The 26,721-nt window shown below is 50.2% G+C and overlaps 1 protein-coding gene across 2 annotated transcripts in view; it reads left to right on the forward strand.

Annotated features, from left to right (window-relative positions):
- The window catches only part of klhl22 (kelch-like family member 22), a 171,958-nt gene that overhangs the window by 1,088 nt on the left and 144,149 nt on the right, over nt 1-26,721 (forward strand). The window contains exons 2-4 of one of the 2 annotated variants that reach the window (XM_085962058.1): nt 10,320-10,819; nt 18,544-18,822; nt 24,547-24,712. In XM_085962058.1, the coding sequence (XP_085818184.1) occupies nt 18,614-18,822; nt 24,547-24,712 (375 nt within the window). In that variant the 5' untranslated portion in view covers nt 10,320-10,819; nt 18,544-18,613. Of the gene's footprint in view, nt 1-10,319; nt 10,820-16,054; nt 16,148-18,543; nt 18,823-24,546; nt 24,713-26,721 lie in introns of those variants that run through there. The other variant, XM_085962059.1, reaches the window with a different exon arrangement.

Raw genomic sequence — 26,721 nt, forward strand, 5'->3', positions numbered from 1 at the left:
CTTAAACCCCTCCCATTCCCCCTACCCCCTCTCGTGGCCCCGCCCCGTTCTTAAACCCCTCCCATTCCCCTACCCCCTCTCATGGCCCCGCCCATTCCCCTACCCCCTCTCATGGCCCTGCCCCTTTCTTAAACCCCTCCCATTCCCCCTACCCCCTCTCATGGCTCCTCCCATCCCCCCTACCCCCTCTGATGGCCCTGCCCCTTTCTTAAACCCCTCCCATTCCCCCACCCCCTCTCATGGCCCCTCCCCTTTCTTAAACCCCTCCCATTCCCCCTACCCCCTCTCATGGCCCCTCCCATTCCCCTACCCCCTCTCATGGCCCCTCCCATTCCCCCACCCCCTCTCATGGCCCCGCCCCTTTCTTAAACCCCTCCCATTCCCCCTACCCCCTCTCGTGGCCCCGCCCCGTTCTTAAACCCCTCCCATTCCCCTACCCCCTCTCATGGCCCCGCCCATTCCCCTACCCCCTCTCATGGCCCTGCCCCTTTCTTAAACCCCTCCCATTCCCCCTACCCCCCCTCATGGCCCCTCCCATCCCCCTACCCCCCTCTGATGGCCCTGCCCCTTTCTTAAACCCCTCCCATTCCCCCACCCCCTCTCATGGCCCCTCCCCTTTCTTAAACCCCTCCCATTCCCCCTACCCCCTCTCATGGACCCTCCCATTCCCCTACCCCCTCTCATGGCCCCTCCCATTCCCCCACCCCCTCTCATGGCCCCGCCCCTTTCTTAAACCCCTCCTGTTAAATCCGTGAATCTTGAGGTATGGTGTCCTTCAATAAATAGACAGAGACTGCAGATGAACAATCAACAGGTGTTTACTGGATGAGGGTTACTCTAAAACTAACAGTACAGATCCCTACTCAGGGTTTATATACAGGTGTGGTCACTGCCGGTACTACAGTATACAGGAGCTGTAAAAGTAGTTCTCCCTTAAAGGTACATACACTACAATTCCTCCCCTTTTAGATTAACAGTACCATAACATTCATTTAACAGTTAACGCTTTTAACATGCAACATTAACTGAGAATAGTCCATTTATAAATTCAGTCTTTGGGGCGGCTTCCTGATCCTTTCTGGATAGCGCCTTTCCTGAGTGTCTTGCTCTTGGTGCGGAGGCGATTCTGGCCCCCTGTCGTCGGTTGGTTCATCAGCTTCCGATGCTACTGTTTCTGGGGTAGATGCTACCTGTATGTCGGGTTCATCACCAGGTACGCGAGACATGGGGTTGACTCGTTCCTGTGACGCTAGGATCTGGTCGACATGGCGTCTCACAATGTTCTCCCCAACATCCACTGTGTACATTAGTGGCCCCTGCCGTGTGCATATTGTTCCTGGTTGCCATTTCTCTGTTCGGTAGTCGCGGGCCAAGACTGGTTGCCCTACATTGAAGCTCCTTGTCGGCTTCTCATTGATGTGCTGGAATTGCTTATTCTCAACATTTCTTTGTACATTTGGTCTGAGCAAATCCAGACGAGATCTCAACCTTTGGTTAAAGAACATCATGGCCGGGGTCTGGTTGGTAACTGCATGTGTCGCATTTCTGTAGGCTAACAGGAAATTGTCCACCTTATGCTGCAGTGGAATGTCGTCATCGCACATGGCCCTTACTGCCTTTTTAAAGGATTGTACGAACCTCTCAGCCAATCCATTTGTGGCTGGATGATACGGGGCGGATGTGTAATGCCTTACCCCATTCCTTCTCATAAATTTCCGAAACTCTTTGGACACAAACTGTGGTCCGTTATCAGAGCAAATCTGCTCTGGCAAGTCGTTCCTGGCAAATATGGTCCGTAGGACTGCAATCGTTTTCTCCGTGGTGGTGGAGGACATTTTGATCACCTCAGGCCATTTCGAGTGCGCATCCACGGCTATTAAGAACATTGAGTCCATGAATGGACCAGCAAAATCAATATGCACCCGTTGCCATGGAGAGGAGGGCCACTCCCATGGGTGTAGAGGGGCATGTGGTGGTGCATTTTGGACCTACTGGCATCCTGAGCAGCCCTTTGTCAGGTCCTCGATTTACTGATCGATCCCCGGCCACCACACATAAGCCCTCGCAAGGCTTTTCATTTTCACCCCTCCCAGATGGCCTTCGTGAAGCTCATTGAGCACTCTCTCCCTTGGGTGGAATTACCACTCGGGATCCACACATCAAGGTCCCCTGGCATACTGACAGCTGTTCTCTTCTGGATGAGAATGCTGGCAACAGTGAGTCGCCATGTGTTGGCCATCCCTTCACCGTCAAATCATATACCCGAGACAGTGTCGGGTCATTTCGGGTCTCCTTCTCGATATCCGCGTTAGTTACTGGCAAGCGTTCAATTATAGTCGAATAAAATATTTCGACAGGGTCCACTGCTGGTGCTTCCTCCGCAGTAGGCAGTGGCAGGCGTGATAGCCCGTCAGCGTTTCCATGCTGTTTCGTGCCCTTATACTCTATTTCATATTGGTTCGCCCCTAGAAAAAGGGACCATCTTTGTAGCCGTTGCGCAGTCATCACCGGAACGCCCTTCTTTGGATTAAAGATGGAGACAAGTGGTTGGTGGTCAGTCAGCAAGGTGAACTTCTGCCCGTGCAGATAGTGGTTGAACTTTTTCACTCCCCACACTAGGCTGAGGGCCTCCCTGTCAATCTGGGCGTAGTTACGCTTGGCTGAGGTTAGTGACCGAGACGCAAAGGCTACTGGCCTCTCTAAGCCGTCCGGGAATTTGTGCGACAGCACCGCTCCAATACCATAGGGTGATGCATCACACGCCAACCGAATTGGTAGTGCTGGGTTGAAATGAGCCAACACCTCTTTTGATGTGCTCAATTCTTTGCACTTCTGGAAAGCTCGTGTACATTCGTCATTCCACTTCCATGGTACCCCCGTTTGCAGTAGAGTGTTCAGTGGGTGTAGTACTGTAGACAAATTCGGCGAGAACTTATGGTAGTAGTTCACCAGCCCGAGGAACGACCTCAGTTGTGACACATTTTCCGGTGCTGGAGCCTTGACTACTGCCTCAATCTTTTCAGGGGACTTATGTAACCCCTCTTCATCAATAACGTGGCCACAATATGAGATCTGCTTCTGGAAAAACTCGCATTTGTGGCGATTAGCTCGGAGCCTATATTCCTTCAATCTAGTGAGCACCTGCTCCAGGTTGGCGAGGTGATCACTTTCATTTTCGCCCGTGACCAGGATGTCGTCCAAATAACACTGGGTCCCTGGAATCCCTTGCAGGACTTGATCCATTGCCCTTTGCCAAATAGCCGGAGCTAATGCTACCCCGAACACCAGCCGGTTGTATTGGTAGAGACCTTTGTGAGTGTTGATCGTGAGGTACTGTTTCGAGGCTTCTTCTACCTCCATTTGCAGGTACGCCTGGGCCAGATCAATCTTAGTGAAGCGTTTTCCTCCAGATAGCGAGGCGAAAATATCTTCAATCTGCGGAAGCGGATATTGTACCGTGTGAAGGACTGGGTTCACTGTCACCTTAAAGTCCCCACAGATGCGAACCTTCTTTGGTTCCCCAGGCGTATTACTCAACGACCTCTTCATTACAGGAACAATGGGTGTAGCCCACTCGCTCCAGTCCACTTTGGACAGTACTCCAGAACGTTCCAAACCTTCCAGCTCTGCTTCGACGGCTGGGCGGATCGCATAAGGTCCCACATAAGAGATTAGCATGCAAAATTAAGGCACATGGGATTGGGGGCAAGGTATTGACTTGGATAGAGAACTGGTTGGCGGACAGAAAGCAAAGAGTTGGAATAAACGGGTCGTTTTCCGAGTGGCAGGCAGTGACTAGTGGGATACTGCAAGGATCGGTCCTAGGACCCCAGCTGTTCACAATATATATTAATGATCTGGACGAGGGAATTGGATGTAATATCTCAAAATTTGCAGACGACACAAAGCTGGGTGGGAGGGTAAGCTGTGAGGAGGATGTCGTGAAACTCCAGTACGATTTGGACAGGTTGGGTGATTGGGCAGAAACATGGCAAATGCACTATAATGTGGATAAATGTGAGGTTATCCACTTTGGTGGCAAAAACAGGAAGGCAGATTATTATTTGAATGGCAATAGATTGGGAGAAGGGGAAGTGCAAAGAGACCTGGGTGTTCTTGTGCACCAGTCGCTGAAGGTAAGCATGCAGGTGCAGCAGGCGGTTAAGAAGGCAAATGGTATGTTGGCCTTCGTAGCAAGAGGGTTCGAGTACAGGAACAAGGATGTCTTGCTACAGTTGTACAGGCCCTTGGTGAGACCGCACCTTGAGTATTGTGTGCAGTTTTGGTCGCCTTACCTGAGGAAGGATGCGCTTGCCATGGAAGGAGTGCAGCGAAGATTCACCAGGCTGATACCTGGGATGGCAGGAATGACGTATGAGGAGAGATTGTGTCGATTGGGCTATACTCACTGGAGTTTAGAAGATTGAGAGGGGATCTCTTCGAAACCTATAAAATTCTGTTACGCCTGGACAGACTAGATGCAGGAAGGATGTTTCTGATGGCTGGGGAGTCCAGAACCAGGGGTCATAGTCTAAGGATAAGGGGTAAGCCATTTAGGACTGAAATGAGGAGGAATTTCTTCACCCAGAGAGTGGTGAACCTGTGGAATTCTCTGCCACAGAGGGCGGTGGAGGCCAGTTCATTAAATATATTTTAAAAAGTTGGATATATTTCTTAAGGCTAAAGGGATCAAGGGAGAAGGCAGGGACAGGGTACTGAATTTGGATGATCAGCCATGATCTCATTGAATGGCGGAGCAGGCTTGAGGGGCCGAATGGCCTACTCCTGCTCCTATCTTCTATGTTTCTATAAGGCACCGGTCTGGCCTTAAAAAACTTTGGGCTTGCATTTTCCTCTATTTTGATCGTCGCTGTTATGCTTTTTAGTGTTCCGAGTCCCTCCTGGAACACTTCTTGAGCGTCAGTTAGCATTTTTGACAGTCGGCCAGGTGTGACGTCGTCATCCTTTTTGGCATCTACCATCAGTGCTTGTATGGAATGCCAATCTAACTGTATCTTCCGGATCCATTCACGTCCTAGTAGTGGTGGTCCTCCATCTGGCAATACATATAGGTCCATTTTTGGTGTTTCCTTGCCGTTGTATATCACGTTCACCCTTATTTTTCCTTTGGGGTAGACTTTTTGCCCCGTGTACGTCTTCAAGACAATCTCTGTATCTCTCAAGGGTATATGTGAGAATAGCCGCTTGTAGTCCCTTCGGTTTATGACTGTTAGGGCTGATCCTATGTCCAATTCCATTTTCACTTGGACTCCGTCTATCTTGAGCGTGACTCAGATAGTTTGGTGATCCTCCATTTTGATTACATTATGTTGTTTCAGACAACCCAGCTCCTTGCTTCCGGAGTCTGTATCACTTTTCTGTTCGTCTGAACTACTCTCCGTCACCTTATGTACCTTTTTGTACTTCTCCTGTGGAGATTTCTTGCTGCTGGTTTTCTTCCCCGACCTGCAGACGCTTGCTATGTGTCCTACTTTTCCACACTGTCTGCACACTTGGTCCTTGAACCAACAATCCTTATCGTCGTGTGTTGTTCTGCCGCAGCGATAACACTTCACTGCTGCATATGACATTTCATTTGTGCCATATTCTTGCGGTCTCTGTTGTATCTCTGCAGCGCCCCGTGCGGCTGCTTCATGTGATACTGCCATGTTGAAAGCCTTGTCCAGCGTAAGATCCTTTTCTGATAGATGCAGTTTCTGGGTTCCTTCACTTTGAAGCCCACACACAAACTTGTCCCTTAAAGTATCTGCTAGTCCCGTTCCAAACTGGCAGTGTTTCGATAGCTTGCGCAGTTCCGTTAAATACACAGCATTACTTTCGTCTTTATGCTGGTTCCTTTTGTGAAACTTAAATCTTTCTGCTATCAGCAGCGGTGTGGGGTTTAAGTGGTCCTGTAGGATTGCCACTATGCTTGCAAAATCCTTTCCCACTGGCTTCTCTGGGGTTACTAGGTTTCGCAGTAAGCCATACGTTTTTGCACCCATGGAATTCAACAATACCAGTGCTTTCCTGGCATCTGGCACTTCATTCGCCTTGCAGCACACTTCTATGCGTTCTACATATGTCGCCCAATCTTCGACTTCATTGTCAAACGCTGTGACACTGCCACTCTTCGGCATCCCTGGGTGTGGTTAGACTGGCTAAAAATGGCGTCTCCCACGCTCTCCCTTCTTCTCCGCTGGCTCAAAATGGCGTCTCCTGCGCTCTCCCTCCTCCGCTGCGGCTCAAAAATGGCGTCTCCCGCGCTCTCCCTTCTTCTCCGCTGCGGCTCAAAAATGGCGTCTCCCGCGCTTTCCTTTCTTCCCCGCGGACGCTGCTCAGCCCTTGAACACTGGCTGCGCTGTGCGCGTTTTCCTGCGCGCCTCTCTCGTTGACGCCGCTCGGTCCTGAACCCCGGCTGCGCCCTGTGCGCTTTACCCTCTCTTTTTTCCGTCGACGCCGCTCGGTCTTCAACCCCGGCTGCGCCCTGTGCGCTTTACCCTCTTTCTTACCCAGTCGACGCTGCTCGGCCTTTTTCTGTGCCGTCGGTCGGCTCCAGCCGCCACTGTCCGGGAAGGGTCTGCGCCGTACCTGTTGCCAGCCCGTTGTGCTGGATCGTCTTGACTGGAGAACCAAGCCCAGCTCTCCACAGCCTCCTCTGCGATGCTCAAGTCTTCTCTGGATGGTCGACGCCCGTATTTCTGGACTCGGCCTTCTTCTTTCACTGTTCTCCAGGAGCGAATCCCTGGGAGGTGATGCAGAGTTGCAGGTAGGTTTGAATCCACTCGTCGCCAATGTTAAATCCGTGAATCTTGATGTATGGTGTCCTTCAATAAGTAGACACAGACTGCAGATGAACAATCAACAGGTGTTTACTGGATGAGGGTTACTCTAAAACTAATTGTACAGATCCCTACTCAGGGTTTATATACAGGTGTGGTCACTGCCGGTACTACAGTATACAGGAGCTGTAAAAGTAGTTCTCCCCTTAAAGGTACATACACTACACCTCCCATTCCCCCTACCCCCTCTCATGGCCCCTCCCATTCTGCATCTCATGGCCCGCCCCTTTCTTAAACCCCCCATTCCCCCTCATGGCCCCGCTCCTTTCTTAAACCCCTCCCCTTTCTTAAACCCCTCCCATTCCCCTACCCCCTCTCATGGCCCCTCCCCTTAAACCCCTCCCATTCCCATGTTCTCACCTCTCTTAACCCCTCCCATTTCCCCATCTCTTCCCATGGTGACTCCCCTTTCTTAAACCCCTCCCATTCCCTTAACCCCTCCCATTCGCCTCTCCCATTCCTCCAACTCCTCCTATTCCTTTAGCCTCTCCCATTCCCTTAGCCCTCTTCCTTTTCCAGTCAGAATTTCATCCCTACAGTGTTCTGTGCAAAAACATATTGACAGATAGGACAAGCAAGTGTGCACATTGACAATCGGCTTGGCTCACTTTGCAGCACGCTTGCCTCCGAGTTAGTCGGCTGTGGGTTCAAGCCCGACTTGGAATGTGATCTCAGGTGACACTACAGAGCAGTGCTGAGGGAGTGCTACATTGTACTTCAGGTGAGACATTAAGCTGAGACCTTTTCGAAGAAGGGTAGGTAGTTCTGGTATCCGGGCTGACAATATTTATCTCTCAACCAACGCCCCCAAAACAGATTATCTGGTCATTCATCTCATTGCTGTGCACAAATATGAAAACAACATGTGATTCCACTCATTCTTGAATGAATGCAGCCAACAGAGCTGCAGCAATGGCTGCTCCTCCCATCCCTGCACCATCACCTGCAGCGACCTTGGCGCTCTTCTCTCCCTCATCTGCATACTGCTCCTCGGTGTCATCATCCGCAGGCATTTTTATGCCTGAATCCTGGTCCTCTCCACCTTATCAAATTGAAATAATTTGTCAGTGTGCACACAGTCTAGTCCCTTCATTATTTTATAGACTTCAATTAAATTGCCCGAGTCTACGCTTCTCTACGTATCTAGACCCAGCTCTTTAAGTCTATCTAGCTAGCTAAGGTGTTTTAAACTGAGATTCATTCTTGTGGCCAAGCTATGGATGAGACAGTATTCCCTCCAACTGAACAACAGGAAAGCCAAAGCCATCGCTTTCGACCAATGCCCTAAACTCCACCCCTTGCCACTGACTCCATCCACCTCTCTGGCCACTTGCTCAGGCTGAACCAGACTGGGTGTCACAATCACAAGATAGCTAGGGATGAAGGAAGCCATTTGACCCATCTGAATTCATCCATCCAGAAAGATCCTAATATCCCCAAAACAGCCTTCAATTGTTTTTTGACAGATCCCAGGGTTTTCGCCTCCACTATTTCTCCTGGAAGTCTATTCCATATGTTGATCGCTCTATGTGTGGAAAATAATTTTCTTACAGTTCTGTTTGACCTAGAGCTGAGCTTCAAATCCCACATCCTGTGCATTACCAAGACTGCTCATTTCCACCTCTGCCTTTGCTTCAGCCCCAGAAACACCCTGATCCATGCTTCCATCACCCATATCCTCAACTTCTCCATTATCCTTGACTTCTCCTTGACTTTCCAGTGGTCTCCTTGCTTTCCTCCCACCCTCCAACTTGTCCATTAATCAGCCGCCCATATCCTGTCCCATACTAAGTGATGGAATACTCTCCACTTGCCTGGATGAGTGCAGCTCCAACAACACTCAAGAAGCTCGACACCATCCAAGACAAAGCAGCCCACTTGATTGGCACCCCATCCACCACCTTAAACATTCACTCCCTCCACCACCGCGTACCGTGGCTGCAGTGTGTACCATCTACAAGATACACTGCAGCAACTCGCCAAGGCTTCTTCGGCAGCACCTCCCAAACCCACGACCTCTTCCACCTCGAAGGACAAGGGCAACAGGCTCATGGGAGCACCACCACCTCCAAGTCACACACCATCCTGACTTGGAAATATATCACCGTTCCTTCATCGTCGCTGGGTCAAAATCCTGGAACTCCCTCCCTAACAGCACTGTGGGAGTACCTTCACCACACGGACTGCAGCGGTTCAAGAAGGCAGCTCACCACCACCTTCTCAAGGGCAAATAGGGATGGGCAATAAATGCTGGCCTTGCCAGCGATGCCCAGATCCCATTTCCCCATCGCTAAGTCATCACTGACCCATACTGGTTTGATAGGGTTGGTGTGGGGAAACGATTTCCACTTGTGGGTGAGTCCAGAACAAGGGGGCGTAAATGTAAGATAGTCACTAACAGATTAACTAAAGAGTAAGAGGATTTTCTTTTCACAGAGAGTGGTGAGAATGTGGAAGTCACGGCCACATGGAGTACTTGAAGCAGAGAGCACTGATGCATTTAAGAGGGGGCTTGTTGCATACATGAGGGTGAAAAGAATCGAGGGATATGGGGATAGAGTGGGAGGAGGTAATTATTGTGGGAGGAGGCGCGTGTGGAGTGTAAACACCAGCATAGAGCAGTAGGGCTGATTGGCCTGTTTCTTTGCTGTAGTTATTGGGGCAGTAATTCCTCCCCAAACGCGTGAGTACGGAAGGGGTACTCACACGTCTGGCCGGAGGAAATGCCGGTTTTCAGCATGCACAGCGCATGCGCTGAAAACCGGCATTTCCTCTCCTCTAACCCAAGAGGTGAAGAGGCTAGCGCGTGCGATGTAGGGGGCAGCGCGTGCGTCTTGGATTTCCTCTGTTTTGGGGGATTTGCGCATGTGTAAAGGCCTCCGGTCTTTACGCTTGTAAAAAGCACACGTAAGTATTTATTTTTACAGGTAAGTGGTGTTTTAGTGCAATTTAGAATTTTTTTTTCCACAGGTTTATTATTTTAAAGAATCCACAATAAGGTAAGTTTAGTTTTAGACCCTTTTTATTAAAAAAATATTTTTTTCAAAAAAAAAAATTGTTTTAATTATTTTTTTAAACTTATTTATACTTAATTTAATGATTGGGATGTTTTTTAAAATGTTATTTAAAGTTTAAGTAGTGCTTTGGGGTGCAGTACTTCTCATGAGTTTGACAGTTCTTACTCTCAAACTTATGAATGAAGTTTCCCCTCCCCTGATTGGCTGAACAGTGCTCACCTGATCCCAGCCGGCACATCGCACTAACTACGCCGCTGGGTCAGGTTAGCACAGCGCGCCGACATCAGAACCGGGCCACTGACAGGAAATCCACTGCGGGCCAGGTTTCAGATGTCGGCACGCCGGGTAAGTGCACATCGGGGGCTTGCACGCGCGGCAAGCCCCCGACACCAAGTTCTGGGCCATTATGTAATTCTGATTGCATTTCTTTATATGGCTCTTGTTTTGTTTTTTTCTATAGCTTTGGCCATGACCAGTGGACAAGAGTACCTCAACTCCCCTTCAGCTTCAGAGACCTGGATATTTGCATCCTGGATGAAGGAAGCTACAGCCTTTGGGAGGTCCCGTGACCAGTACACATGCGCTAATCATGTCTGCATATATAAATAATATGGGAAACACTGATGGGAGAATGGACCAGATATGGAATATGTAATCTCAAGGATGTCCTGCGTTTTAATGCTTCCTCAACAACTTAGTGTTTGGGGAACAAAATATTTTAAAAAATAACACTGGACAGACTCTATAGTGAGCATTTGTACTTGGCTGAAACAGTTGGTTTTTCATTCTTTTGGGTTCAGTGCCATCAAAAATTGTGCTTGTAGATTTAAAAAGAAAAACAGTGACTGCTGAAATAAAAACAAGATACCGGAAATACGCAGAAGATCTGTCAGCATCTGAAAAAGAGAAGAGGGGAGTTCATGTTTCAGGTGGAGACTCTTCATCAGATCTTGTGGTTGGGTAGGTCTGATCCTGGTGTTTTCGGTGTTAATGTGAAAAGTGTTGTGGAAGTTTCTAAAAGGCTTTTGATTTTAAATTTGAAAAGTGCCTCAGTGGTAGTAGCACCAACGCCTCTGAGTCAGAAGGTTGTGGGTTCAAGTCCCACTCCAGGGAACTGAGCACAAAAATCCAGGCTGACACTCCCAGTGCAGTACTGAGGGAGTGCGGAACTGTCAGAGGTGGCGTTTTTCAGATGAGACATTAAACTGAGGCCTCCTCTGCCCTCTCAGGTGGACGTAAAAGATCCCACGGCACTATTCGAAGAAGAGCAGGGCAACCAACATCACTAAAACTGTCTGTTTGTGGGATCTTGCTGTTCACAAATTTGCTGCCACGTTTCCTACATTATAACAGTGACTACACTTCAAAAGTATTTCATTGGCTGTAAAGCGCTTTGGGACATCCTGAGGTTGTGAAAGGTGCTATATAAATGCAAGTTCTTCCTTTAAATACAGGTGGTATCGTAAGGAAACAGATTTATTAAAGGGGTCATTACATGATGCAAAATATATCATTGGCGGCTGTGCCCTCCGCTACCCAAGCCCCACACTCTGGAATTCCCTCCCTAAACCCCTCCGTCTCTTCAACTCCCTCGCCTCCTTTAAACCCCAACTCCTTAACCAAGCTTTTAGTCACCCTCTTAATAGCTCCTGGCTTGGTGCCCATTTCTTTGCTTGGGTCTCTGCGAAGTGCTTTGCGATGTTATTCTAGGTTAAAGGGGCTATATAAATGCAAGCTGTTGTTATTATCAGATCTTTGAGCAGAAGAGTGCACAGCGACACAGTTAGTGACCCGATGAAGCCCACTCTCTGCCACCTGGAGTTCAAAGCTAGATTACCAGAGTTTGCACCGCAACAGATATGAGTCTGGAAATGACCACTAGAAAGTGAATGAATGCTCAGTGCTTGTCCATGATATTTCTTTGTCACCTTGGCTGGCCGGCGCTGGCTGCGGATGGGACAGCGGAAGAATTCCTCTGTGTGCTGAGTGTAGTGATGTTTCACCAGGGCTCCATCTGCCCCAACAACTGCTTAATGTGGCAGCAATGTCCCTGAGACAAGTAGATTTTGCCAATGGGGGCACGTTGGAGGTGGGACTGCTGCTTGTCGGGTTTTAGTCCCGCCTCCATTGACTTCTGGCCAACCCACGCTATTTCCCCGTGATTGACCTTGTTAAGCCCGCCCAGTGGGCATAGCAGGCCAATTAACGGGAAGCTGGTTACTGAGAACGTCAGCGTATGACATTTCATCTGTCAAAAATTTTTGACAGATGAATTGTCATCGCTTGACAGCTCTGTGAAGCTGTCAAACACTGACATTCTCTGTTGTTTGATGAGTTCTTGTATTCCGTTTGGAGAATGCAGCAGCCATCTGTCATCTCTGCCATTGATACGGGAGTCTCCGGATCCCCAACTGTTGAAGCCTGCAGGAAGAAACAAGGTAAGTAAACATTTTCTATCACTTTTCTCTCACCTCACATACTTACCTCTCCACACTTGCACCCATCACTTACCTCCACAGCGCACTTTTGCACCCCTCCGACCCACTGCTCGCCTCGGTGACCCTGGCGGGGTTTCCCGATGTCGGGAAGCCCGCACCTCTGGTAGAAAAATGGGGATAATCCTCTTAACTGCCTGTTAACAGGCAGTTAAGTGGCTGTAATCCCCTTCCCGCCTGCAGGAGACAGGATCCGGCGCGGGTCGGCTACCCGCCTCCTGGGAAGATGGCACAGAGGCGGGTTGGGGGCGGGATGGGTACCGCCCCCAGATTCTGCCATTTTCCCGGCAGTCCCGCCTCCAGACCCGCCTCCCCAGAGCTGGCAAAATCCAGGCCATAGTCACAGTTGAATACTGAACTGCAGGAAAATAGTGTACGTCTTCAGAGAACTCTTTGTACAACTCAGTGTACAATTTTGATCGATAGCTTTTAAAGTTTCTTCCCCACATCTATTATACCTCACTTTCTTGTGTGTAAGCATCCGACAGCCAACATATTTATAGCGTCCATCCTAGTTATACTTCTCTTGGGTGACCCCTTTTCATTTGACCTCCCCCTGGATGCTCCTGTTCTAGTTTACCTTCTGTAAGGCGCTGTGCTTACATGGTTGAAATGCTGTTTTAAAGAGCAGTGACAGTTCTGTAGAGAGGGTGTTCTTGTGCACCAGTCACTGAAGGAGAGCATGCAGGTGCAACAGGCGATTAAGAAGGCAAATGGTATGTTGGCCTTCATATCAAGGGGGTTCGAGTATAGGAATAGGGATACCTTACTACAGCTGTACAAGGTGCTGGTGAGACCGCATCTGGAGTATTGTGTACAGTTTTGGTCGCCCCATCTGCGGAAGGATGTTCTTGCCATGGAAAGAGTGCAGCGGCGATTCACCAGGCTGATACCTGGAATGGCGGGAATGACCTACGAGGAGAGATTGAATAGTTTGGGCTTGTACTCACTGGAGTTTAGAAGATTGAGAGGGGATCTCATCGAAACATATAAAATTATGGCAGGCCTGGACAGGCTGAATTCAGAGAGAATGTTTCCAATGGCAGGGGAGCACAGAACCAGGGGCCACAGTCTAAAAATAGCGGGCAAATCATTTAAAACAGAGATGAGGAAGAATTTCTTCACTCAAAGAGTGGTGAGCCTGTGGAATTCCCTGCCACAGAGGGCTGTGAAGGCTAATTCAATAAATATTTTCAAGAGAGAATTGGATATATTTCTGAAGGCTAAGGGGATTAAGGGTTACGGAGAAAAGGCGGGGACGGGGTACTGAACTGGTAAGATCAGCTAAGATCTCAGAGGAAGATCAGCCATGATCTCATTGAATGGCGGAGCAGGCTCGAAGGGCCGAATGGCCTACTCCTGTTCCTATCTCTATGTTTCTATGTTTCTATGATGGTTCCGAAAAACTTCCACCAACAAAGTTTCGAAAGTTAATTTGAAAAAAATGCTTTCCTTGTTCCCAGTGACATCTGGGGCCTGTTCCTTTAAGGTTATATCAGTACTAAACTAAATAGAAGCCACACCTGTTCCATACGTGGGGAGGTAATGGCTAGTCTCCAGTTCTGTTTTATCACTCTCATTATTTTTATGGCCAAATATGAGGGACTTCATTTTTCAGCATAATTGTTTCTCTTGATACTGAATTACAAATCATAGAATCTTCCCAGTGAAGAACTTTTGAAGCGGAGTCACTGTTGTAATGTAGGAAACGCGGCAGCCAATTTGCGCACAGCAAGTTCCCACAAACAGCAATGTGATAATGACCAGATCATCTTTTAGTGATGTTGGTTGAGTGATAAATATTGGCCAGGATGCCGGGGAGAACTCCCCTGCTCTTCTTCGAAATAATGCCATGGGATCTTTTATTAAAGGCGCTATATAAATGCAGTTGTCGTCGTTGTGATCAGCTAATCCAACATTAACCAGGGAAATAACCTGGGCAATTCCTGTATGACTCAGATACTCGTGGAATAGCCTCACTTACCCATTGGAGGGAGCTCTTTATATATATTTTATATATTACTAGCTGAAGTGCCCGGCGGTGCCGAGGCTTTTTCGAGGGCATGTTGTTGTTGGAAGAGAGAGAGAGAGAGCGACTGGGGGGAAGAGAGAGAGCGACTGGGGGGAAGAGAGGGAGGGGAGGGGTGGGGGGAAGAGAGGGGGGGGGAGGGAGGGGAGGGGGAGGGGAAGGGGAGGGCGGGGAAGGGAGGGAGGGGGAGGGCGGGGAAGGGAGGGCGGGGGGAGGGGAGGGGGGAAGGAAGGGAGGGAGGGGGGGAAGGGAGGGGGAGGGGAAGGGAGGGCGGGGGGGAGGGGAGGGAGGGGAAGGGAGGGCGGGGAAGGGAGGGCGGGGAAGGGAGGGCGAGGGGGAGGGAGGGCGGGGGGGGAGGAAGGGAGGGAGGGGGGAAGGGAGGGCAGGGGGGAGGGAGGGCGGGGGAGGGGGGGATGGAGGGCGGGGGGGAGGGAGGGGAGGGAGGGCGGCGGGCGCCCCCCCCCCCGAGGGTCGCGGCCCCCGAGGGTCGCGACCCCCCCCGAGGGTCGCGCCCCCCCCCCCCCGAGGTGAAGACCGCCGATTGCGCGCGCAGCAGGAGCTGAGACGCGGCGTCTCTCTCGGCCGGCGGGCCCGGTTGCCAGGGCAACCGTGACGCTGACCAAGCCAGAGAGAGAGACGCCGCGTCTCAGCTGCTCCTGCTGCGCGCGCGGCCCCCCCCCCGAGGATCGCGGCCCCCCCCCTCCCCCCGAGGTGAAGACCGCCGATTGCGCCCGTTGCCAGGGTAACGCTGGACGCTCAGCAAGCCCCGGCAGAGAGAGACGTCTCAGCTCCTGCTGCGCGCGCACCCTAGCGGCGCTGGGCTGAGGCTCGGCCCTCCAGCCTTCGAGTGGGGCCGGGAGGTGCCTAGCTTGGGCGTGGGTGCGGAGGAGACGCCGAGGCTTCTAGGCCTACCTGGAAAAACGGGGAAAGGTAGGAAAATTAATGAGATTAGATAAGTTAATTACTTTCTAAATCATTTTTTTTAAAAACAATATGTGTTTTAAAAGCAACGTTTTTTTTTTAAGACGCAGAAAGCGGGAAAAAGAAAGGAAAAGTTTGGAATCAAGATGGCGGCGACTCACCTCGGTTCAGAACGATAAAGCCCGGCCACACGCGCACCGATTGGCCCGGCGGCACACGCCAGCCCCGGCGTACGATTGGTCGAGCTCGAGGTCACTCTGTCGCTAATGAGCGGATAATGAGATGCTAATGAGCGGAATGTTGAAGGTTTTTGGGATACCGCGGGCGCAATTTTAGCCCGGCCGAAACGTAAATACGCTTAAAACCGTCTCGGAAGCGTAAGCTTTCTTTGGAGGTAACGCGCGCGTAGGTACGCCCTGTAACTTTCGAGTGCATACCCGCAACGCACACGCGATGACAGACAGATAGACAGATAGACAGACAGAATGACAGAAGTACCGATTTATATATATAGATTAAGCTTAAAATTATTTTGTTGAAGTTAGGTAACCTGCCCTTTTAAATGTGAAATGCAGGTATTGGTTATTCACTCTTGAAATCTTAAACCATTATTTGACCAAATACCTTCATTTTATCGACTGTTTGTTAAAGGAAAGTAAAAGTGAAACTATCACTGGGCGTTTACCACAGTTTGGACTATTAGAGGACTTTGTGCAGTTAAAGTTTCTTCTGCATAGTTCTTCCTGCTCTCTGAAGGTGACAATAGTGTCGGACTGTATTGCGAAGTGAAATTTACAACCATGGTAGATTTCCAGAGTTACTTCGCACCGCCTGGTAGTTTGAGTAAGTTACGTGTCTGCTGTATTTGCTCTTCTTTGGATTGCTAAAGTAAATGCTTGTCTGTCTGCCTTCAGTCTTCATGTGTGCCGGCTCTTTGAAAGAGCGATTTAATTAATCCCACTCCCCCGCTCTTTCCCCACAGCCCTGTAAATTTTTCCCCTTCAAGTATTTATCCAATTCCCTTTTGAAAGTTACTATTGCATCTGCTTCCACCGCCCTTCCAGGCAGCGCGTTCCAGAACACAACTCGCTGAGTAACTTGTATCCTGTGAGTTTTGATTTCTCGGAGCAGCCTGTGCGAGCAGCAATCTGGTGCTTTAACCCAGCTTATAGACACCTGTCCTAATATCTCCTTATGTGGCTCAGTGTCAAGTTTTGTCTGATAATGCTCCTGTGAAGCACCTTGGGACATTTTACTACGTTACAGGCACCATATAAATGCAAGTTATTGTTGTTGTTCAAACTTCAGAAACCGTGAGCGTAAATCAGTGGGCTAAAACCCAGTGTAAGGGGAACACGCAGTCTGCAGAGGTCCCCGGCTCCCTACCTGGCGTACTCTACAACCGGGTCAGAAGGGAAGCACCATTAGGCAATCCGATAGGGGGGATTATTGGTAGATCAATCACCATAGGTTGCTCTTATGCCAGCTGGTTCAGGACAAACATTGGCAGAGGTTGGGGGCAAGGTGCCTGCCTGACCCCTCATATAGTGAGTGGCAGGAAGATGAAAAAGAGAGAAAATGATAGATAGATAGTACTTTTTAGACGCATATTTGAACAGGATGCACTTTAAAGGCTTATTTTCCCAATAATGTAGATTCTAGCAGAAGAGAAATTGCAAGCATTTGTAATAATCAATATAGACTGTCTTTATAATACTTGGTGTAGATTCCCTTGTGGCAAAAGCCAGGGCCAGTCTGCACTTAAGCTGATTTGAGCATTGATGGCAGTACGGGACAGTACTCTCCCTGGGCTTGGGATGGGAAAATCAGACAGGGTCCTGGCTCCTGGTCGCTGTGCGATTGGCCCTGGTGGAAAGTGCCTGCGTGTGGATCTTGGGTGAGGATATTCCCAGCTACGATGATCCCCAAGATCGAACAGCCTCATACCCCTATGGTGAGTTAGTGGAGGGAAGGTGGGAGGTGCCTGTGGGCCATAAAACTCATCAGGAGTTGACACCTTCAGGGAAGCAGAAGACAGTAATAAAAAAGGTGAGCTTACTTTACTGGGGTGATGAGGTTTCCTGCATGTAGAAATTTTTCACTGCAGCCTAGTTAGACCTCGTGGGGATTGAACAAGGCCTTGTGACGTGAAACCTCACACTAATACTGTTTGTGGATTGTAGCAGACATTACAGTTTAAAGGTAAACTTCCCAACGTCCAGTTTAAGGGTAAGAATGATATAAAGTTACAGGTTATGATGTTGGGCGTTGAAGGACCCTGTGATGACTCAATGCATGGTGTGGAAAGTCCCAGGTTCATCCCTGCCTTTACTGAGCTGATCGAACTGGGACAGCAGAGGGAGCAATAGAAATATAGGAGCAGGAGTCGGCCATTCGGCCCCTCGAGCCTGCTCCGCCATTCAATGTGATCATGGCTGATCCTCTATCTCAATACCATGTTCCCGCTCTCTCCCCATACCCTTGATGCCTTTTGTGTCCACCCAATACAGAGGCTCAAGGTCAGCTGGGCCCGGGCCCCTGCTCTTTTATGGACAAGGAAGTGTGTGTGGGTGTTGGGTCAGGACAAGATTGGACTCAATTGGTGGGTTGAATGAAGTGGGGCAGAGTTGGAGGAATGCAGAGTTCTTTGTGATGGACAGGATCTGAGGTCGGAAGCTCAGCTGAAGGCCAAATAGGACGCAGAGGTTGCGAAATGTCTGGTTCAGCCTGAGACAGTGGCCAGGGAGAGGAATGGAATTGGTGGCGAGGGAACGGTGTTACTACTTGGCTTTCACTAACCTCATCTTTATCCCATTCTCTCTTCCTCGCCCCATCATTTTCTCAACTTCCCTCCTGAGGTAGTGATTCGTGCAAGGGCACCACTGTCCTAGAGTACCTCTCTCACGCAGCTATCCTTTGTGCATGAGTCTAGAGAATATGGGTAAGGTATTTGACCGCAGGAAGGACGATACAGCCATGGTTGATAGTCTTCACCGGATGACCACAGGTGCCCTTTTCCAGCAGGGGTCAAACAATAGTAGCTAGCTGTGGGAACCCTGGTTGGTGCTTATTTTCCCTCCTCAATAACTCCCGGCACCTGTCCTCCTGGCCACAGTCAACTAACTAAACACAAAGGTTCAAACCAGAGACAATTCTGGTCTTTATTTGTGACATTCCAGCCACACACGCCCAGTCTCTTGCCTGCTGAATGATTTCGGCGCATTTTTTTTATTTTTCAGAAGAGTCGGCGTGAAAGCCACCCGTTGGCCCACGTTTTCCTGCAGGCTGGGTGTTCTCGACATCATTCGAATGACCATGGCAGAGGAGCACGAGGACAAAGAGCAGAGTCAGAAAAAAGTGAGCCAGACCTATCAGAGCTCAGCACACTCCCAGTCTCTGCTGGATGGACTAGTCGGACTCCGCAACAGCGGCAGCCTGTTTGATGTTATACTGATCGTAGAGGGGAAGCCCATTGAAGCGCACCGCATACTTCTGGCAGCATCATGCGACTATTTCAGGTACTACACCTGTCTCGAGTGTGTGAGTGTGTGTTTGTTTAGGTGGGGGTGTGGGTGTTTAGGTGGGGGTGTGGGTGTTTAGGTGGGGGGGTGGGGGTGTTTAGGTGGGGGTGTGGGTGTTTAGGTGGGGGTGTGGGTGTTTAGGTGGGGGTGTGGGTGTTTAGGTGGGGGTGTGGGTGTTTAGGTGGGGGTGTTTAGGTGGGGGGGTGGGTGTTTAGGTGGGGGTGTGGGTGTTTAGGTGGGGGTGTTTAGGCATGGGTTGGTGTGTTTAGGTGGGGGGGTGGGTGTTTAGGTGGGGGGGTGGGTGTTTAGGTGGGGGTGTGGGTGTTTAGGTGGGGGTGTGTTTGTTTAGGTGGGGGTGTGGGTGTTTAGGCATGGGTTGGTGTGTTTAGGTGGGGGTGTGGGTGTTTAGGCGGGGGGTGGGTGTTTAGGTGGGGGTGTGGGTGTTTAGGTGGGGGTGTGGGTGTTTAGGCGGGGGGTGGGTGTTTAGGTGGGGGTGTGGGTGTTTAGGTGGGGGTGTGGGTGTTTAGGTGGGGGGTGGGTGTTTAGGTGGGGGTGTGGGTGTTTAGGTGGGGGTGTTTAGGCGGGGGGTGGGTGTTTAGGTGGGGGTGTGGGTGTTTAGGTGGGGGTGTGGGTGTTTAGGTGGGGGGGTGGGTGTTTAGGTGGGGGGGTGGGTGTTTAGGTGGGGGTGTGGGTGTTTAGGTGGGGGTGTGGGTGTTTAGGTGGGGGGTGGGTGTTTAGGTGGGGGTGTGGGTGTTTAGGTGGGGGTGTGGGTGTTTAGGCATGGGTTGGTGTGTTTAGGTGGGGGTGTGGGTGTTTAGGCGGGGGGTGGGTGTTTAGGTGGGGGTGTGGGTGTTTAGGCGGGGGGTGGGTGTTTAGGTGGGGGTGTGGGTGTTTAGGTGGGGGTGTTTAGGCGGGGGGTGGGTGTTTAGGTGGGGGTGTGGGTGTTTAGGTGGGGGTGTGGGTGTTTAGGCGGGGGGTGGGTGTTTAGGTGGGGGTGTGGGTGTTTAGGTGGGGGTGTGGGTGTTTAGGTGGGGGGGTGGGTGTTTAGGTGGGGGTGTGGGTGTTTAGGTGGGGGTGTTTAGGCGGGGGGTGGGTGTTTAGGTGGGGGTGTGGGTGTTTAGGTGGGGGTGGGGGTGTTTAGGTGGGGGGGTGGGTGTTTAGGTGGGGGTGTGGGTGTTTAGGTGGGGGTGTTTAGGCGGGGGGTGGGTGTTTAGGTGGGGGTGTGGGTGTTTAGGTGGGGGTGTGGGTGTTTAGGTGGGGGGGTGGGTGTTTAGGTGGGGGGGTGGGTGTTTAGGTGGGGGTGTGGGTGTTTAGGTGGGGGTGTTTAGGCGGGGGGTGGGTGTTTAGGTGGGGGTGTGGGTGTTTAGGTGGGGGTGTGGGTGTTTAGGTGGGGGGGTGGGTGTTTAGGTGGGGGGGTGGGTGTTTAGGTGGGGGTGTGGGTGTTTAGGTGGGGGTGTGGGTGTTTAGGTGGGGGGGTGGGTGTTTAGGTGGGGGTGTGGGTGTTTAGGTGGGGGTGTGGGTGTTTAGGTGGGGGTGTGGGTGTTTAGGTGGGGGTGTGGGTGTTTAGGTGGGGGGGTGGGTGTTTAGGTGGGGGTGTGGGTGTTTAGGTGGGGGTGTGGGTGTTTAGGTGGGGGGGTGGGTGTTTAGGCGTGGGTTGGTGTGTTTAGGTGGGGGTGGGGGTGTTTAGGTGGGGGTGTGGGTGTTTAGGTGGGGGGGTGGGTGTTTAGGCGTGGGTTGGTGTGTTTAGGTGGGGGTGGGGGTGTTTAGGTGGGGGTGTGGGTGTTTAGGCGTGGGTTGGTGTGTTTAGGTGGGGGTGTGGGTGTTTAGGTGGGGGGGTGGGTGTTTAGGTGGGGGTGTGGGTGTTTAGGTGGGGGGGTGGGTGTTTAGGCGTGGGTTGGTGTGTTTAGGTGGGGGGGTGGGTGTTTAGGTGTGGGTGTGGGTGTTTAGGTGGGGGTGTTTAGGTGGGGGTGTGGGTGTTTAGGTGGGGGGGTGGGTGTTTAGGTGGGGGTGTGGGTGTTTAGGTGGGGGTGTGGGTGTTTAGGTGGGGGTGTTTAGGTGGGGGTGTTTAGGTGGGGGTGTGGGTGTTTAGGTGGGGGTGTTTAGGTGGGGGTGTGGGTGTTTAGGTGGGGGTGTGGGTGTTTAGGTGGGGGTGTGGGTGTTTAGGTGGGGGTGTGGGTGTTTAGGTGGGGGGGTGGGTGTTTAGGTGGGGGGGTGGGTGTTTAGGTGGGGGGGTGGGTGTTTAGGTGTGGGTGTTTAGGTGGGGGTGTGGGTGTTTAGGTGGGGGGGTGGGTGTTTAGGTGGGGGGGTGGGTGTTTAGGTGGGGGTGTGGGTGTTTAGGTGTGGGTGTTTAGGTGGGGGTGTGGGTGTTTAGGTGGGGGTGTGGGTGTTTAGGCGTGGGTTGGTGTGTTTAGGTGTGGGTGTGACAAATATTGTACTTCTTGTGCTGATGAATCGCAGTGCTGTAGGGAAAAGCATTGTTATCCATTTATTTATTCTCCCCGTGCCTCGGGGGTTAATGATGGGCAGATGCCTGATTCAAGTCTTTGATTGCCTGAAATCATGTGAGAATCACCTGATTTCCCCCAGTCCCATACTGCTTACAGCCCAGCCCATAGATTCGATTGCAATTCTTTATTTGTCCCATCATCAGCACGGCTTCCTGTCCTGCCAGATAATTTTTTTTAATTACCATAATCAGCTGCATTTAACGTGCAATGCTCCCACGATCTTCAATTTGACTCTTATGGTAGAAGTTTTGCCAAATCACAAGACCTTTATTCCATTTCATCTCATTTATCCAGAATATCATCTTCCATCAGCCATGATGTAACGTCAGTGCTACATTTTGTTGTTTTATTGTTCAGACTGAAGGCGGCTCTGATCCGTCACCTCACGAGCTATCAAGTTCTGCACACCCTGTCATGACATTTTGTCCCTGAAGGTAGGTTGGGTGACCTTGCTTGACACACCTGCACTCGTTGTGCATCAGAATTGGGTCTGAAGTCCAGGTCTCAGAAACAAGCTCAGCCCCTTCAGGTCACACAGGTGAACCTGATGGACATCATACTTGCTCACAGTAAAGATATTTTCCCAAAGCACCAGGGAAAGAGGGCTCTGTGTTGTCTCAGTTGGTTGAGAGGAAACCGTTAGGGTATTCTATGAGCTGGAAGTTTTCAGCTGGAACTTTAAAGGTGCTGTTGGGGCTCTGGTACAATACTGGGGCTTTGGTACAATGCTGGGTCATCTTCCTCCCAAGTTCTTCAGGGCAGGTGTGCAGGCATCATCTTCCAAAAGTTGTTTCAATTGGCACCGTGGTCAGGAGGAAAAGTGTTGACACAGAAATCTCTGACCTGGGCTTGTGGTTGCCTGAACCAGCATTCGTGATTCCAAATGGGTTCTTAAATTCTGGACCAATATCTCTGTCCTGGCTAAAATAATGCAAGTCAGAAGCACAGAGTTTGTCGACCTGGTGTCGAATCCTCTGCTTCCACTGAATTGTTTGGTTTTAAGTCAAAACTCCCAGACCATCAGAGCTAGAATTGGATTTCCATAGACATTAGACAAGGAGGGTGACCAATTGACACCTGCTAACATAGAGTCTGTAAACTGCAAAGGGTGTGCTACTGTATGTAGCTGTTTATATGCAGTTTGTACAGATATTTTAATCACAATTCAAGGAATACCATGCTACAGTTAAGGAAGTCGTGTTTAACCTTTAAACATTACTGGTCGGACTTTGTCTCAAGGACTGCGTCCAGTTCTGGTCACGGAGACCAAAGGGACACGTTGAGTTTCTGGATGCTGTGGCTGAAATTCCAGATGTTATGATTGAGGTTCCGGATGTTGTGATTGAGGTTCCGGATGCTGTGACTGAGGTTCCGGATGTTGTGATTGAGGTTCCGGATGTTGTGACTGAAGTTCCGGATGCTGTGATTGAGGTTCCGGATGTTGTGACTGAGGTTCTGGATGCTGTGATTGAGGTTCCGGATGTTGTGACTGAGGTTCCGGATGCTGTGACTGAGGTTCCGGATGTTGTGATTGAGGTTCCGGATGCTGTGACTGAGGTTCCGGATGTTGTGACTGAGGTTCCGGATGCTGTGATTGAGGTTCCGGATGCTGTGACTGAGGTTCCGGATGCTGTGATTGAGGTTCCGGATGCTGTGACTGAGGTTCCGGATGCTGTGACTGAGGTTCCGGATGTTGTGATTGAGGTTCCGGATGTTGTGATTGAGGTTCCGGATGCTGTGACTGAGGTTCCGGATGCTGTGATTGAGGTTCCGGATGCTGTGACTGAGGTTCCGGATGCTGTGATTGAGGTTCCGGATGCTTTGATTGAGGTTCCGGATGTTGTGATTGAGGTTCCGGATGCTGTGACTGAGGTTCCGGATGCTGTGATTGAGGTTCCGGATGTTGTGATTGAGGTTCCGGATGCTGTGATTGAGGTTCCGGATGCTGTGACTGAGGTTCCGGATGCTGTGATTGAGGTTCCGGATGCTGTGACTGAGGTTTCGGATGCTGTGATTGAGGTTCCGGATGTTGTGACTGAGGTTCCGGATGTTGTGACTGAGGTTCCGGATGTTGTGACTGAGGTTCCGGATGTTGTGACTGAGGTTCCGGATGCTGTGATTGAGGTTCCGGATGCTGTGACTGAGGTTCCGGATGTTGTGATTGAGGTTCCGGATGTTGTGATTGAGGTTCCGGATGTTGTGATTGAGGTTCCGGATGTTGTGACTGAGGTTCCGGATGCTGTGACTGAGGTTCCGGATGTTGTGATTGAGGTTCCGGATGTTGTGATTGAGGTTCCGGATGTTGTGATTGAGGTTCCGGATGTTGTGATTGAGGTTCCGGATGTTGTGACTGAGGTTCCGGATGTTGTGATTGAGGTTCCGGATGTTGTGACTGAGGTTCCGGATGTTGTGACTGAGGTTCCGGATGCTGTGATTGAGGTTCCGGATGCTGTGACTGAGATTCCGGATGCTGTGACTGAGGTTCCGGATGTTGTGATTGAGGTTCCGGATGTTGTGATTGAGGTTCCGGATGTTGTGACTGAGGTTCCGGATGCTGTGATTGAGGTTCCGGATGCTGTGACTGAGATTCCGGATACTGTGACTGAGGTTCCGGATGTTGTGATTGAGGTTCCGGATGCTGTGATTGAGGTTCCGGATGCTGTGACTGAGGTTCCGGATGCTGTGACTGAGGTTCCGGATGTTGTGATTGAGGTTCCGGATGCTGTGATTGAGGTTCCGGATACTGTGATTGAGGTTCCGGATGCTGTGGTTGAGGTTCCGGATGCAGTGATTGAGGTTCCGGATGCTGTGATTGAGGTTCCAGATGCAGTGATGGTTGATTTCTTTCTTTCTGAATGAGCTAGGATGATCCTGTATGTTCATTTGTATCTATCTAGTTGCATTGTTTCCTCGGGTCATGCAGCCCCGAATTTGCTCTCGGACTGTTAATTAAGTCAAATTCCCTGCTGGTCTCGGACATAGAGTGACACTTCCTGTAAGCCGTGCCGCTGGAGTCCAACCTGGGAGGGATGCCGTGCACAGTGGTTTCCATGGTGGTAATAAGACTAATCCTTTTTTTTGGAAAAGGGTTGGTAACATCTCAGTTAAGACAGTTACTTTCCACTATTGAATGGGGAGGTACTTCTGTAGACTTTCCCTGAACTTTAATTTCACTGTGTGTGTGAAGACTGATCAGTGTCTATCCTGTTTGCAGGGGGATGTTTGCTGGTGGGCTGCGGGAGATGCAGGAGAAGGAGATATTTTTACATGGCATATCCTACACGGCCATGAGCAAAATCTTGGACTTCATCTACACGTCTGAGATGGAGCTGAACCTGGATAATGTGCAGGACGTGCTGGTGGCTGCTTGTCAGCTGCAGGTAATGGAGCTAAGGTCTTTCCCCATAGGCTGGAGCACAAATACTAACAATCCTACATTGAGGCAGGAGGTTACCACCTAGGAATTGAATGTGATTCCATCCAATTGGGAGTCAATGGGGGATGGTCTCATGGGGTGAGTGAATCTTTACACAGCAATTGACACAAATCAGAATCTCTTGTCACCAAATCCACAGGGGATGCCTGGAGGATTTTACTTTCTGGACTTCAGGGCTTCATGGAACTGCAATCTGCAGATGCCCTTCAAGTGGAAGTGCTTCCCTGGCGATCAGATGGATTGAAAGCTATAAATACCAGCAACAAAGTTATATGGTTGTGGAAATGGCTGAGCTAAAAGATGCCTACCTTCACATCGCCAATTGTCTCTGTCCTCGCACGCTTCTAAGGTTCAGATTCGCAGCTACCAGGACAGACTGCTTCACTTTGGCCTTTCCTCAGCCCCCAGGTTTTCACAAATGCCTGCCTGTCAGTGTTGCCCATCTAAGGCAGGCACACTTGCAGATCAATTTCTATTTAGAGTCCTGATAGAGTTCTGTTGGGGGGACATCTTTGAAGACATCTAGCAGATCCTCAACACACACTCACGCAGTTTGTCTTCCTGGTCAACAACTTGAAATCCAAGTTGGAGCCAAACCAGGATATTGATGTTCAGAGGTGCCTCATTTCAGACAGTACTGGGAAAAGTCACTTTGCCTCCAGACTGGCTCACAGTCCTTTAGAGACTGATATCTCCTGAACAAGGAGATGGTCATCAGAGCAGACTACTACCTCAGTGTGCTCATTCTGATGGCAGTGACCATCTTTGTACCAAATGCTCGTCTGGTCATAAGATCCCTTTAGCTGAATTTGTTTTGGCAGTGGTCGCAGCTGGAGATATAGCATGGTCCCTGAATCAACACATTCCCACAGTGTGCTGGCCAATCCACCACCCCAAACAGCCCTGATCATAGATGCTTTGCCATATAGTGGGGGGCGGGGGGTCCACATAACGAATAATTGAACGCACAACAAGTCCTCCTGGTGCATTAATAGGCTCAATCTTTGAGTGGTACATTTGGCTTTGCAACACTTTCAAACTCTGATGCAGGACAAGGCTGTGCACCATTGGGCATGCAACATGATCGTTGTCCAGTATGTCAACAAGCTGGGTGGGGCCCATTTCTGAACCAACGGCCAGGATGCAAATCACCTAGTTGGATGGAGTCAATTCTTTGAGCCAGTCTGCCAGCCATTATCGCCCATACAGAGATACTCAGGAACATTTCTAGGACATTCATCTGTTTCTGCCCAGTCACTGGCATGGAGTCTTAGAAAGGAATGTCTACACCATCTGGGAAAGCAATTGGAACGCTGAGATGTAGTTAAAATACTGGGATGTAGTGCCTGGTGGTTATGATGGAACTCGACACCGCATGGTCAGACCATATTTCGAGTATTATTGCTCCAGGCATTGCAACACAAAAAGCATGTAGAGAGAGAGAGAGTACAGTGAGGGGCTACAGGTCCAAGCCCAGCTGACAGGGCATGAGCTCTCAGCAAAAACCAGAGAAGCTTAAGCTTGGAAACCTGATCAAAGTTTATAAAGTATTAAATGGTATGGATGGGATAAACCCAAAGCATTAATTCAAATTAAGCCAGGAAAGTAAGACCAGAGGATGTAAATTTACAGAGAGAAATAATTTTAGCACTGATATTAGGAACAATTTCTTTGCTGAAAGTCTGATAAATGTTTAGAACAATCTGCCAGATGGGGTAGAGGAAGAAGAAATATTGGGAATGTTCATAATGAGGCTGGATGTGTAATGGGAGAATTAGATTACGGGAAGGATGGGCTTCAGTGAGGTTAGAGTACGAGAGGGATGTGCTTCAGTGAGAAGGTTAGAGTACGAGGGGGATGGGCTTCAGTGAGGTTAGAGTACGAGAGGGATGGGCTTCAGTGAGAAGGTTAGAGTACGAGAGGGATGGGCTTCAGTGAGAAGGTTAGAGTACG

Source organism: Somniosus microcephalus, chromosome 19 (assembly GCF_052327205.1).
Source record: "Somniosus microcephalus isolate GS21.2 chromosome 19, FLI_Smic_1.0, whole genome shotgun sequence".
NCBI lineage: Eukaryota > Metazoa > Chordata > Chondrichthyes > Squaliformes > Somniosidae > Somniosus > Somniosus microcephalus.